Source organism: Poecilia mexicana, unplaced genomic scaffold (genome assembly GCF_051168715.1).
Source record: "Poecilia mexicana isolate PSO_F unplaced genomic scaffold, ASM5116871v1 scaffold_10, whole genome shotgun sequence".
Taxonomy (NCBI): domain Eukaryota; kingdom Metazoa; phylum Chordata; class Actinopteri; order Cyprinodontiformes; family Poeciliidae; genus Poecilia; species Poecilia mexicana.
This window is the reverse complement of record NW_028263379.1, coordinates 14,402,852-14,417,186: the sequence shown is the minus strand read 5'-3', so window position 1 is coordinate 14,417,186 and position 14,335 is coordinate 14,402,852. Positions and strand designations below refer to the sequence as shown.

General features: G+C 39.8%; 1 protein-coding gene across 2 annotated transcripts; it reads left to right on the top strand.

Annotated features, from left to right (window-relative positions):
- Positions 1 to 680: 680 nt before the first annotated feature.
- bend4 (BEN domain containing 4) lies at positions 681 to 14,253 on the top strand. Of its 2 annotated transcripts, XM_015000315.2 has the most exons (6): positions 681 to 1,817; positions 7,861 to 8,424; positions 9,916 to 10,007; positions 10,091 to 10,153; positions 10,250 to 10,490; positions 11,493 to 14,253. In XM_015000315.2, the coding sequence occupies exons 1-6, from the start codon at positions 1,358 to 1,360 to the stop codon at positions 11,723 to 11,725; spliced, it is 1,653 nt and encodes a 550-aa protein (XP_014855801.1). In that variant the 5' UTR covers positions 681 to 1,357; the 3' UTR covers positions 11,726 to 14,253. The 2 variants fall into 2 exon arrangements, with proteins under 2 accessions (XP_014855801.1, XP_087865573.1); XM_088009447.1 differs by having other exon boundaries at positions 10,091 to 10,490.
- The last annotated feature ends 82 nt before the right edge of the window (positions 14,254 to 14,335 follow it).

Genomic DNA, 14,335 nt, shown 5'->3' with positions numbered 1-14,335 from the left:
GGATGGCTCAATCCATCTTCCTATTAACTCTGTTCACTTTCTTTACCCCCTCTAAAAAAGAGCTTTCCTGCAGCATGATACTGCCATCACCATGTTTCGCCTCGGGGATGGATGGTTTGTTCAGGGTGATGTGCTGGAAGGAAGTGTAAGACTTTTTGCAAAAGTCTTGGTTGATCTGTCATATTAAACCGCAATAAAATACACCGACATTTATGGTTCTAATGTTATGAAATGTGAAAATCTCAAGAGGTATGAATACATTTGCAAGGCACAATGTCTGAGAGGCAGTGATTTTGTTGTCTCTGTGATGATTGATGCTATTCACTTGAGGTCACGCTTTGTCTGGAGATTTTTTTTGCCACTTTTCAGTATTTATTGGTAGTTTTAAATTAATTTTAGATACTTGACTTTATTGTAGAATTTCTGAGATTCATTTTGCTTTTGAAATGTACATCTTGTTGGTTCCTTCACACTTACAAAAATGCTATTTACATTTAATTGATATGAAAATTTAGATTTGCTACTTAATTGTGTCTGAATTTTAATTTAACCAATAACCTATATATGCTGTAAAAATGCTAAAAGGCGTAAAACTGATCTGTTTGGTCTTATTGAACGGAAAAGACTGTGGTTCGAACCTCTTGTTTGAAACCTATTGAGGCGGCGCCCCCTCGTGGCCACACAAACTTTTAAGCCAGGAGTGTTTAGGGCAGCTGTTGGCTGTCTCTCTAACAACAGATGTCAAACATAAACTTACAACAGACTAAAGATGTAAACACTTGTGTTTCAGGCGCTCGTCTGTAGGCTGTTACTTAAGATGAAATAAGTCAGACCATGAAGCTGCAGTATATTTTTAAGATTGTTTTATGTGTTAATTAGACACGTTTTTCCTTATTCTGTTTTTTTATTATCTTTTTTTTATTTCAATTGTAGCAACAACTTTTTTTTTAATATTTGAATTTATGTCGATTCTTTTTGTTCTAAACCAAAATGGCCTCTACTTCCTTTTTTCTTTTTTTTTTTTTTCTTTTTTTTGTAGGATTTTTATTTATTTATATATTCAGTATAATTTCACGTCGCAGCTACAGCTGCTACAGCGCCCCGCTGTTCTCGGTGGGGATGTTTTCTACACAGAAGTCCCGCCTGTATTTCCCACTGGAGGAGTCTCAGCCTGCGCTCCCGACTGGGGATTGGAGCGGCCACTTGTCAGTAAGCCAGCTTCACGTCGTGCATGTGTGTGTGTGTGTGTGTGTGTGTGTGGAGGGAAACCGAGCCAGACAGTGACGGTCGGATCGCTCACTCATCAGCTGTCTGTCAGGCCAGGACGCCACAAAGAGCAGCTTGACACCCGGCCGGTATGGAGGGAGAGATGCAGCCCGCGGATGAAGGGCCCTGCGCCCCGAAGATGTGCCGACAGCAGCGGGGTCCGTACAGCACCCTGAAGCCCTTCCAGAGCAAGCGCTCCGCGGGGAAGTCGCGCTTTGACCGGTCCGCTGCTTTGGAGCTGCCTGTGTTTGGCGACGGGCATCCCTTCACTTTCCATCCCGAACAGCCTCATCCTTTCCAGCAGCAACAGCAGCAGCATCAGCAGCGGCTGCAGCACCTCCACCAAAGCAGCGTCGCTATCAGCAGCAGCCAGCAGCATCACCCGCTGCCTCAGCAGCAGCAGCACCACCGTCTCCCATGTGAGGCCAGGCCCAGCAGCAGGGTCCCGACATCCACCTCAGCGGCCACGGCATCCCTCGGCTCCCAGCGGCGCTCCGGCAGCGGTTCGGAGCCCCGGTTCTCCCCGGACTGCACCTACGGAATCAGCACAGGTGGGTGTGAAACTTGTCCGGAGTGAGGTCTGTTAGTTCCGCTCCTTCTCACATGGTGCCTTTCATTTAAATAATGATACTTGACTAGTCTTTGTGTTTTCCGTAAACTAAATATTCTTATGGGAGCGTGAAATATTCCCTTTATATCAACAATATTCAAGTGTTTATGCCTTATGCTCTGCCAAAAGGCGCCTCCAGAAGGTGGTAAAATTGGTGGCCAGAAGGTAGTAATTTTGGGGTGCCACTTAAAAACCAGAAGCCAGTGGAGGTTTTTGTTATGACGACATGGCTTTCAGCCCAGGGCGATATGAAAAGGGGACACCACGAGGAAAAAAACATCTGTCAGTTTTCCTGTTGTTTTCTTATTGCTTATTTATGTCCATTTGATGGGAGTGGACTCCTCCATGTGGTGCACACAGTGTTGGCAATTATGATTTGGCATTTAACTAAATGGCCTTTTTATAAGAAGTTAGGACTACATTTAAAGTTGAATAGTTGCTCTCTCAACAGATGTTTAAAATTAAATGTAAGGCTTATAAATCTGAATGTGAACACGAGAAAGAGCCTTTTAGTGTACTTTTAGATTTTGAACCACTTTGAAACACAGTTTAAGTAGACTGCCATAGACTGAGTTATTTAGCAGTGATTACATATGCTTCACAACTAAAGTTGTGTTTTTCAACACCACACGTGAAAAACATTGGGTTCTCAGTTTTTGCAAAGCTATCATTTAAATCTGTCCAATCAATTTCTCTTGATATGCATGTGTTTCAGTTAGCATGAAATTTATATTTTTTAATTAGCTCTTAATGTTTCTATTAAGTAATCTAATAATAAGCTTTTTGGTCAAATGGTCTTCATTAGGGACGTGTGTTTGGATGTGTGAAAGAGCATCTCACACCAATCATGAGCTGTGGCTGCCAGAAGCAAGTTGTCATGTGGGAACCCAAGGTGTAGATCACACCAAAGAAAAAGATTTCTTTCTTAAACAATCTGATGATCTTTTAGTTTGTGCACTGAAATACCTATAGGAGCCATAGTTGTTAAAACGTGTGTTTGTTTGTTTGTTTGTTTTTTTGCCAACGCATAAAATTGGTCTATAGTTCTAAAATTCTGTAACTATCCAAATTCATTCAGTAAGATCCTGATACTTTCTTCAATCCAGGACCATGACGAAGTGACATAAATTCACAAAGTGGTTTAATAAAGACATAAAATGAAGGTACATGAAAACCCATAAGTCAGTAAATATTGAAATTCATAAAATGTGTCTTTGCATCTCCTAAATTTATCCATAAAATATTATAAGGGGTGGTTTTATGCAAAATATATTTTTTATAGCTTTATATCATGTTATAATTTAATTCCCTTATTATACCTGGAGTGTCGCCTTGATTCTTTAAATCTCTTGTGGTAGCCATTTCCTGTTTACTCAAAGCTCCTCCTCAGAGCTACAGTCTGCTCTGTGAGCCTCCACCTCACAGAGCACCTCTTCCCCACTCCTCCGCAATTCTGCTCCTCCAGACTAGCGGCAGCAGTGAATAAACACCTGGTAGGACTGAGCATCTGGTGAGCTTGTCAGACAAACTACTTGTCAGTGCAACATTCCTAAGAACGATTTTAAACGGTGAAATAAAGGAGTATTGTGACGACGTGCTCAAAGCTCAGTGTCGGAAAAGGCAGGAGCTTCTTAAAGAGACAGAGGCCAATTTTTTCAGATGTTAAAATACGAAGTCAAATTTCTTTTCAAATCTGTTTGATGTATGCAGCAATTTTTACAACAACAGAAGGTAACATTTTATTTACTTGATTAATTATTTACTTGATTATGCCATAAAATGGCATTATATGACTAGAAAATAAATAAAACCGGTCCTTTAAGCACATAAGCCAGTCTGAACCTAGCATGTCTTTAGACTCTGGTAGGATGTTCATTAATATCACATTTGGATGCATGTAGGAGAACAAACAGAAAGACCCCAGGCTGGGATTTGAACCCTGGACCTGCTTGCAACTAACAGCCCCACAGTGCAGCCTTGAGGGGTTGATTCATTGTGTATGTTTTGTATTTGCTTCCTAGATGTAAACTCCTAAACTGTAAGCCAAGTCAATAAGCTGACAGAAAAAGCCAGCATCTCCTAATCCTCATATTTTCTATTTCTTCCTTTGTTCCTCCTGTCAGCAATGATTGATTTACTTGAGTAATGGGAGCAATCGTGATCGAATCTCCTCTTCATGTGCACAAAATTACACTCTTTGCATCTCTCCCTTTTTCTCTGTGCACCATTACGGGTCCTCGCCGTCATCCTGTTGAAACACATTGTTCCCTGCTCATGTTTTCTTTTTTTTTTTGTTTCCCCCTCAGCTGCTGTTCATTAGTAGGCTGCATACAGGCAAGAAATGTGTTCCCCATGTGGAGGGCTGGTCCGTGGGAGCCAACATTTAGATGAAAGCGATGAACCTTATCCTGGCAGTTTCAAAATTAAATATTAGACACAGCATCCTTTAATCAGATTTTAATCTGGTTATCTCTGCAGGCAGCAGAGGCTCTTCGTGCTGTTGCGTTTTTTTGGGGGGGGGTTTTTTCTTTTTTTTTTTTGCAGCTTCACAAGTCAAGTTTTCAGACAGACTCTGGGCGACGCAAGCGGCTGCATATTAAATCGCTTTATTGCAAATGTGTGATAGCATGTCGAAAGATCAGTTTAACCCGGTTCTATTGTTTGCATATGTTTCGACAAGCACTTTTCATGCCAAATTGAATCTGCACACGCCATGCAGGATGCGCCACTCCTCAGGTGATAATGGTACATCAAAGTGGTTTTATCTGCACAAATGAGACAGGTTATTGTCTTTCTCCTTCCTGTAGGGGAGAAACTGGGTGTCCCTTTTTTCTGTGAAGCGCAGCAGCAGAGGCCCTGGAACCTGCAATCAGTTCAACACACAATAACCCAAATTGCATTGAAAAGCCTTTCCCAAAGAGTCGTGATTAAAACAAATGGGCCTCATAAATTTGCTTCTGCCGACCGTGTTGTTTTTAATGAAATTTTATGAGGCTCTCAGCTCTCAGTGCCACAGACCGGGAGAGGAGGGGGAGGTGGGAGCAGGGGTGAGGGTGAATGATATCAGACACATCTCCACGGGTAAACAGAGACAGCACGCATATTAATAAATGCGACACATCTGCGCCAGGCTGATAGACACGTCCGAGCGAGTGGCACCGCCGCCGCAGCGGCCGCCCAGAACTCATGGCGTCTGTTTGTGTGTTTTGTTTGCAGCTACAGTAGACTCATAATCATTACGTGGAGGTGTGTGGGATCGCTTCACTGAGACGTGTCCAGACTACCGGGGGAAATATGCGCGCTGAGGCCTGAATCTGGACTATAACTATGTGCTGATTGTCTTGGTCACAGCAGATACGGCGACCTTAGAGTTTATTGACATCTGAATAAATCACCATAATAAAGCTGACATTTCTATGAACAAAGCGGCTCGCACAAGGCTTTTTGTGGAGCACTTTAGCTCAAAAAAGAGAAGTGAAAGTAGATAGCATCTTATTTTGTATGTGAGCAGGTCGTTTCTTTCTGTTGCCTTTATTTGAAGCTCAAATAATTGTCAGCTTGAGTAAGTGTTAAGTTTTCAAATGAGTACTTACAGCTTAAGAATATCAGCACAATGAATTATATATATATATATATATATATATATATATATATATATATATATATATATATATATATATAAAAAAGGCTTACAATTAGGGCTGTTGTAAACGAATATTTTAGTAATCGAGTAATCTATCGATTATTCTTACGATTAATCGAGTAATCGGATAAAAAAAATTATAAAATGAAATATTGGTAAATCTGGCATAATACCGGTGTTACTATCAGATATCAATGTCAGTCCAATTTTTCATATTTGAGCATCCCTAACAGTTGCTTTTTTGTAGTTTAGAAAACTAACCTGTAACAATAATAGCTCACTTTCTAAGTTAACCAGAAGAAAAGTTATAGAAAAATCTGAAATTATATTGAATTTAATAACAAAGAGGCAGGCTCACAAATATGCTTATAAAAAATGTCTACAATCCAGCTTTTAGTTTATGTATTCATCTTCAGTGAGTTTAATAGATTAATTAAACTCACCTTGCCACCTAACCTGTCACGCTTTGGGTTTGAAAATACGGGAAATGCCGCCTGGAGTGGGAGGAGAGGGCGAATGAACGAACATGGGGTGGAGGGGAAGAAATAGACCAGCGGACTGACGAACCGTTAGACCGGGGGACGAACACGGGGGGAAGCAATACGGGATATTTACGACACCTTCACTGGTCACACTCAGAAACTCATCTACCAGCCATGTACGATGCGCTCCGCCACCCGTTTCTTCAGACCGGGATATGAAATTTATTGTGCGGTTCATCGGTAAAGCTACATTTACACGGTAAGCATCAGCTACTCAGCCGCCCGCCCTGTTCAGGCTATCCGCTCACCTCAGTGCTCTTCCCGCCGTTCGCTTTCAACCAGCAGCCCCGGAGGAGAAATGCTGCCGTACTCCAGTCATTCCCCAGTCATTTTAAGGATGCTTATTGGTTCCCCAAAAACGATAAAAAGTCGGGCATTGTCATCAATCAATAAAATCCCCACGGGCCAATCTTGAAGATTGGACTTTATGCCGCTGAGACTTAGCTTTTGTCAACAACTCAGAGGCGGAAGTGAGAGCTCCGCGCAACGCAAATGAAGTCCCGGCCGGAACACGGTGCTAACTAATAAAACATAAATTAACGAAGTTTCGAGGCAGGTAAATTTTCCTCGAGGAATTTTAGTAATCGAGGTACTCGAATCATTCGAGGAATCGTTTCAGCCCTACTTACAATTAATCTAAATTTGTAATACCAGCTGCTCTGCAAAAGTATTCACACTCAAGGTTATGTTACAGCCTCAAACCTCCAATTACTTGATTGGAGTTTTATGTCATAAATCAACACAAAACAGTGCATGTAGTTAAAAGGAAGGAACATTTTGCACCGTTCTGAGTTATTTTCAAAGTGTGGCGAGCTTGTGTACGTCAGATTGGATGGGGGAAATCTCTGAACAGCAGTTTTCAAGCCTTGCCACTGATTCTCTTTTGGACTGGACTTTGAGACATTCTGACAGATGATCGTGCTTTGATCTGAAGTATTCATTGTGTTATTATAACATAATATTATGTTATTATGTCTGCGGTTGCTGTTTTGTGGGAAGGCAAACCTCCACCACAGCTTGAAGTTGGTTTTTCAGCTTTCAAAAGGATTTCTGTCAGGACCAGCCTCTGTTCAGCTCCTATTCATCTCACCATAAACTCTGCTGACCTTCCCTTTCCATGCTGAAGAAAATCATTCCCTCAGCATTATACCACCATCATTATATTTTACCATGGATGTTGTGCTTAGGATTGATGCGCATCTTTTCCTCCACACTTAGTGGTTAAAACATAGCCAGAAATTTAAATGTTCTTTACTTTTTTATGTTACCAGAGCACTCATTTTCCAAACTGCAAACTCCTAATGGCTTCTTTTCTTTCTGGTCTTTCTCTATGGCCAGATTTATTGAGCTCACAACTAACTATAGCTCTATCCAGATTCTCCCACCTGAGCTGTGGAACACTGCAGCTCCTCCACAGGCCTTTTGACCTAAGATTTCTGATCCTAATAGAAAAGTATATAGAATGCTCTTTCTATTTTAAAATAACAGATTAAAAATGCAGTGTGACACTTCCAAAGCCTGGAATATTATTCTGGTATCTATCTCTGCTTTAAGTGTTTCCACAACTTTATTTTTTACGGCTCTGCAGTGTCTAACTGTGTCTAACTCAATTATTGACCTGCAAAGCCAGTTGTACTAAACATGTTGAAATCCATCCAGAAGTCACTTGTTTTGCACCTTTTGAGCTGAAATTTATAATTTGATCCTTCAGATAAGCAGAAAAGAACTGACCAAAAAAAAAAAAATAAACAAATACCAGTTCTTCTCTGACTTCCTGACCTCCTCCTCCTCTGCCACAGAGAACCGTCTCATCCTAGATGCCTTCGCCCAGCAGTGCAGCCGAGTCCTCAACCTTCTCAACAATGGCCGTCTCCTGGAGCCTCCGTCTTCCTCCCTCAGCTCTAACATCAAGCTGGAAGACGGGCGAGGGGACGTTCAGGGTCTCCACTGCTCCTCTCAGGGGAAGCTGAAACCTCCGGAGAGCTCCTCCACCACCGACCCTGAGGACGAGGCCCAGCAGAGCCATTCCAACCAGCACCAGACCTCTGCCGTCCTCCGCATCTTCACGGACTCCCTGCAGAGCTACCTGCTCTCTGGGCCTCAGCAACACCTGGCTGCGGGTCTCGAAGGGGAGCAGTGCGCTCCCACCGAGCGCGGTTCAGACGTGTCTCCGTCGAGACACAACCTGGGAGGATGGGGATCCCCGGCTCCGTCAGAGTCGTACGGACACCCGTCGTCCACGCTGCCGGAGGAGGAGGAGGAGGAGGAGAGCTGCTGCCCCCGCTGCCTGGAGCTGGAGCAGGAGGTGCTGTGTCTGCAGCAGGAGAACGAGGAGCTGCGTAACAAACTGGAGAACATTCCAGGTGCGGTAATCCGAGACCACAACCTCAGTTTGTTGTTTAATGCTGTTATTCTTGTTTCTTTCACTGCGTTTCTTTTGCGTCTTGCTTGGTCTCTTTTGCTTTTGTTTTCTTTGTGATGTTTTGGATTCATTTGGAGAAGGTTTCACAGAACAGTTTTTTTTATTTTTGGATTTTATATGACAAAAGAGAGAAGAAAATAGGACGACTGTTGAAATTCTGTCTTGGTCAGGCAAAGTTGGCAATTTAGTTGAACAGAAAATGTAAGACTAATAATGGATAAAATACTGATTTTGCTAAGCTTTTCAAGAGTATGGTTAGAGCAAGAATTAAATATTATTTCCAAATGAATGAGCTGGGTGTTTTTTCCAGAACATATGATATATTCTGTTTGCTTTAAATCATTAAGAACTTTATAAATACGTTTAAGTTGATTGTCTCTATGAATCATTAATGAGAATCTTTTTCTTTCCTTCTTTCTATCTCTCTGTCCATCCATTTTCATCAAAGACAAAGCACGGAAATAAAACCTGGTTTAAAATATTTAATTAAATATTAGACAGCTATAAGCTCTCACATTTAAAGCGATCGCGAGTGGAAGCATGTTTAAGTACGAATGACCTTTCTGGGACCAGATTGGGCCTGAGGGTCCAGGCAGACGGTCACATTCAGACATTAGCGGTGAAGAAAAACAACAAGCTTCTAAAGTAACCATAATTGAAAATTACATTTGGAGTGAAACAGTATTACATGTGCTATATTTTCCATTGATATGAAAGTCACTACCCATTCTCCTAGTAAACCTTTGGGAAAGTCGCATGTGAATCGGATTATAGATCATGATACAGCATTGAACTTTACACGACGGGCAGAAATGTCATCATAAAGTTAATTTAATTGAGTAATTCAATTTAAAAAGAGAAGTGTCTTATAAATTCATTGCAGGCAGAGGGATGTAATTTGATTCTTATAATGTACGTCTAATGAAATTCCCCAAAATATTTCTAACACAAATTTGTTCTGTGATGTCCATGTTATGACCTTCACAGTCACAGTAAAGCAGACATTTAGTTGTGACAAAAAATAAATCTATGAGGCGTCAAATATATTTTTTTCACTGTAATATATTTGACTCTGCAAATGAGTTTCTATTACTTGAATGGAATGTATTTTTAAATTACATTTGACAATAAATTAAAATTCACCTCTAAAAACGGGATTGCAGCAACAAGAAAAATGTTTACATATTCCCACATAATATGTAATTTTGTTAAGTTGCTTTAAATAGTAATATGTTGCAATTGTGAGTAAGTTACGGATAAAATAAAGATATGTTCAAAATTATTTCTCAGAATTTATAAGAAAGGTAAAGAAAGTAATCTAAGGATATGGTTGTAGGTTTACAAAATCAATCCTTTTTGCTTCAGGGATTTTTTTCTACTACTGTTCACTGTAACACCTGTGTTTTTTTTTTGTTTTTTTTTTCTTCCCCAGTGCCCTGCCAAAATACTTTGGACTACTTCAAGGCTGTTCTTGAATTTCACAACCAGCTGGCCCAGCAAATGCCAGAGGAGCAGCTCAACGAGGTGAGAAACAGGCTTGTGTTTGGCTTTATAAAGGATTATCATTGTGATAAAGAGAAAAATATAACATCATATCCATCTTCAAGCAGTGTGACAATATGGAATTAAAAGATGTATCTCTGCAGGAGGAAGAGCAAACCGTCTTTGAGGTTTGTCGTTTAATCATTGGATCATACATACACGTGGTTTTTTTTTTTTTTCTTTGTTTCACCCAAACTCCTAAGTTTAACTCCTCTTCCCTTCAGGGGAGCAAACAGCTGCTGGAGAACTACCCGCTCTTCATCACCAACAAGCAGTGGGATGAAGCCGTCAACTCCTCCAAGAAAGATGGCCGACGGCTCCTGCGATACCTGATCCGCTACGTCTTCACCACGGATGAGCTCAAGTTCTCCTGCGGTTTGGGGAAGAGGAAGCGCTCGGTGCACTCAGGAGACCCGGGCCTGGAGAGACGCCCGCTCAACCCAGTCAAAGTCAGCTGCCTCAGAGGTGCGTCGCCTCGGTCTCCGCTGATTTAGGAGAGTATGCACTCACCATCAGATTTAAAGCACTGAAGTGTGACAACTTTGTTTTAAAGCCGTGTGATTTTAGGCTGTTAATCATGCAGGTTTATCTGCTTTTACGTCAATGCTTCATTTAATGGTTCACCATTACTTTTATCTTAAAGACTAATATGTCAGAGTTTTTAAACTTTTACTTGCCAGTGATAATAGGGATCATGTTTTCTTACAAATATACCATTTTTGAAGTAAGAGTAAGCATCTTGCGGTAAATAATTGTAAATCCTTTGGTGACTTTTATGCAAGGCAACAAGCAGATAAAATAAGCGATCCACACTCTATGCACCTGATTATCGTGCTCCTAGCTGCAGAGAAGCACACACAACAAGAAATTGTGCATTAGGCAGTTTGTTATTTGGGACACTTAAAATTTCTCAAATGAAAGAGCCATTAAAAAAGCTTTAGAATATACCCAACAAAGCCTAAGAGCAATTGTTTGAATTCAACATTATTCTCAACATATTTTTAAAAGCACTTTTTAATTGTGGCATTTCCTTTTTAAAAGTATTTATTGTCAGTTGAGAGATTTTAATGCTTTTCACATCATTCAACTAATTTTTTTGTAAATTACTACAAATGACAATATTTTTAGGATTAAACAGTACCAAAGTAATATAAGCATTTATGATTATTAAACTGTGGTACTTCTCAGATTTCATTTTAACATCAAGCTTTCAGATTACATAAAAATGCCAAGCAATCAGAAGTTGAAAATCAAAACTACAACTCAGTCAAACTACTATATATTTTTGTATCTGAACTACAGCAAAACAAACATTGTTACGTTGGACTCTTGTGTTTTTTGGTCATTTTACTCTCATCTTCCTCCACCAGATATAAACCTTAGCCATCTCACTTTCACATCCTGACTCAAATCTTAACGTGTGCTCTGATTTTCCAGTAAAGAGAATAACTTTTATTAACCCTTCAGAGTTTATCCGGATGCACTGTGCCTCAAACCCAGACTGGTGGATGCCCTCAGAGGAGCAGATCAACAAAGTGTTCAGCGACGCCGTCGGCCACGCCCGCCAGGGCCGGGCGGTAGGTACGTTCCTGGGCAGCAGCGGCAGCAGCACCAGCAGCCTCTACATGGACGGCTTCGACGGACATCTGTCGCAGGACGAGCTGTTTCTGAAAGGCTGCCAGAACGGCCAGTCGGACTGAAGTTATACAAAAACAAAAATGATGAACCTTAATATGTAGCTGTACAACAACATATCCAGAAACACCAACCTTTATCTAAAAACATTCCAGAGAAAGCGTGTTATACAGAATACAACTCCAGCCCTTGCTTTAAGTAATTTTATAACCCTTTTGGTTGTTTTATACTTGCATTTTTTGAGTCAAAATTTGACTTTTGCCAGTTTTCAATTTTAAAGCAATTTGAGTCTTCCTTTTTGCTACTTTAAAATAGGACTTGAGTTTATTTCACTGTCAGTGGGTTATGTTTGGGGCTAAGTCAGTTTCAGAGAATATTTTGTGTTAAATTTATAGGATAGTTGTGTTAGAATTTCCGTATATCTACACAAGCTGCACCTTCATGATATTCATAGTTAAAAGTAGCATTTAATCTGTTTGCATCTGTATGTAGTGAAAGCACCTTTACCTGAAATTTTTAACAGGAGTGCCTCTGACATCATCACATTCGCTTGTTCGCTCTGCTGCGCTTTGACTTTCATTCAATCTTCATTTAATTTAAACAAAGACATGTAGGTCAACACTAGACATTTGGTCCAAGTCACAACCAAACTTAAAGGTTATCTTGTTATATTTTGGAGGTAGTTACATGTAGTTGAAACCACAGTTATTTTTTTTGAAAAGCCACCAGTCCCTTTTGCAACAAACCACACACAAAACATGATGCTGCAGCCACCGCCGTACTTTATAGTTGGGATCCTTTGTCACGATTTTGCAAGCTTCACATTTTACCTCCAAAATGAACAATGATGATCATGGTTCAATTTTAGCATCCTCAGACTGCAGGAGAGACACAAATGTTTTTCCATGAGCGCATTAGCAGAAACGGTTGTTTTATATTCGCATTTTCGTCAAAGTTTGACTTCTGGCAGTTTTAAAGGCGGCGTCTCTTTTAATCCAGTGGACTGCTTCTAAGTTTCACAGTAGGTGCTAGATATAAAACACAATAAAGTCAAGATTACTAAAAACATTTAAATGTAAAGCAACAAAACAGAAATTTCATTCTTGAAATTTGTTTTTAAAAAACACTGCAATTAAGAAAAACATAAATTTCAAAGTCACATTGAAAAGAAATAGTTAAATTAAATATCAAAGACTTTTTTGGGGAGGGTGTTCAATTCAGGGCAACCTTATAGCACAACTTTAACCAAAGTTTTCTGTGTCTTTAACTTGTTTACAGTCCAGTAATGAGTCCTGCCGAATTGAAATATGACTTTAGTTTGCGTTTTTGTCTGAATTTGCAACAATATCTCTACTTTTTGCTCAAATACACTGTTGCCTACCAGGTTTGAATAATTCTCTTTTTACACACTTTTCCTCTTTTTGTTGTTAGTTTAATTTTTACTATGCTATTTTTGACGAAGGTTGATCAAAGCAGTTTTCAAAAGATATGCACAGCATGTCATGAATAGACCACATTGTCACAATAATTGTGTTAAAATTGGTAGAAAATACACTATTTTGCCAAATTTATTGCATCACCCATGCAAATGATGAAATTCAGGTGCTCAAATTACCTCCATATTTACAGGTGCATAACATTCAGAACCTAGGGCTGCAGACTGCTTCCTCTCTTTCTCGTCCAACATCAGTGTCTGACCTTACAAATGCACGTTTGGAAGAACAGGAAACAAAAATGCCCATAAGCACACTTCTTAGCCTGGTGTAAGGTTTTACCAAAAGATTTCTACCTGTTATACCTGCAACAGAAGAGCCAACATCTTACTAAATACTATTGATTAAGTCAAACAAACAAAACCTTGTTGTATACTGTACTTTATCCAACTTCATGGGCAGCAGTGCGCAATAAATACTTGTATTTAAAACCTAAATTAGGAGCAAAACACAGGCAACAGTAAAGATCTTTAGTTTAAGGCAGTTGCCACTTTATGAAGCCTTAAATGAGTAGGAAGACATTCACATCGTAAAATGTTAAAACTCTGTGTCATCATGTGATGTGTGTTGTTCCCTGACAATGACTGAAAGTGTCTACTTCCTCAGAGAGAGAAAGCATGAAGCACTTGTTTATTTCTGAAGCTATTATTTGCACTTTTCATGGTCTCACTGGGGACAAACAGATGTAAAGAGCTAAATACTCACCTCAAAAAAAGATTTCATGCTGAACAACTTTCTTTGCGGGTAACATTGTTTTCTTCATCTGAATGTAGCTGATCGTGAGGCCAAGTCACCCATAAAACGTGCTGTGTAAATTGTGTAAAATAACGTATGGTTATTGTTAAAGTTTTTTTTTTTCTTTCAGAAAATACAATGTCTCCCTCTTTAAAAAGCCAAGTAGATAAGTGCCAGAGAAACCTTAAAACTGTTGGACTGTGCTGTTGTGTTGCTGTTCTGAATGTGTGCGTTTGTTCCCATGTACTTCTTTACTCAAAGTGGCTGTAATCAACACTGTGAAACATTCAATTTTTACAAATATTCAGTAAAAGTTTTTTTTTATTTCCAATGAATAAACTAAAAAAGGAAGCTGAAAACTCCTCTCTGTTCAAAATGTCTTTATAAACGGATCACTAATGGTAATCTTGAACTGTCGCTGTTTTTCTCATTACATTTCATTGATAT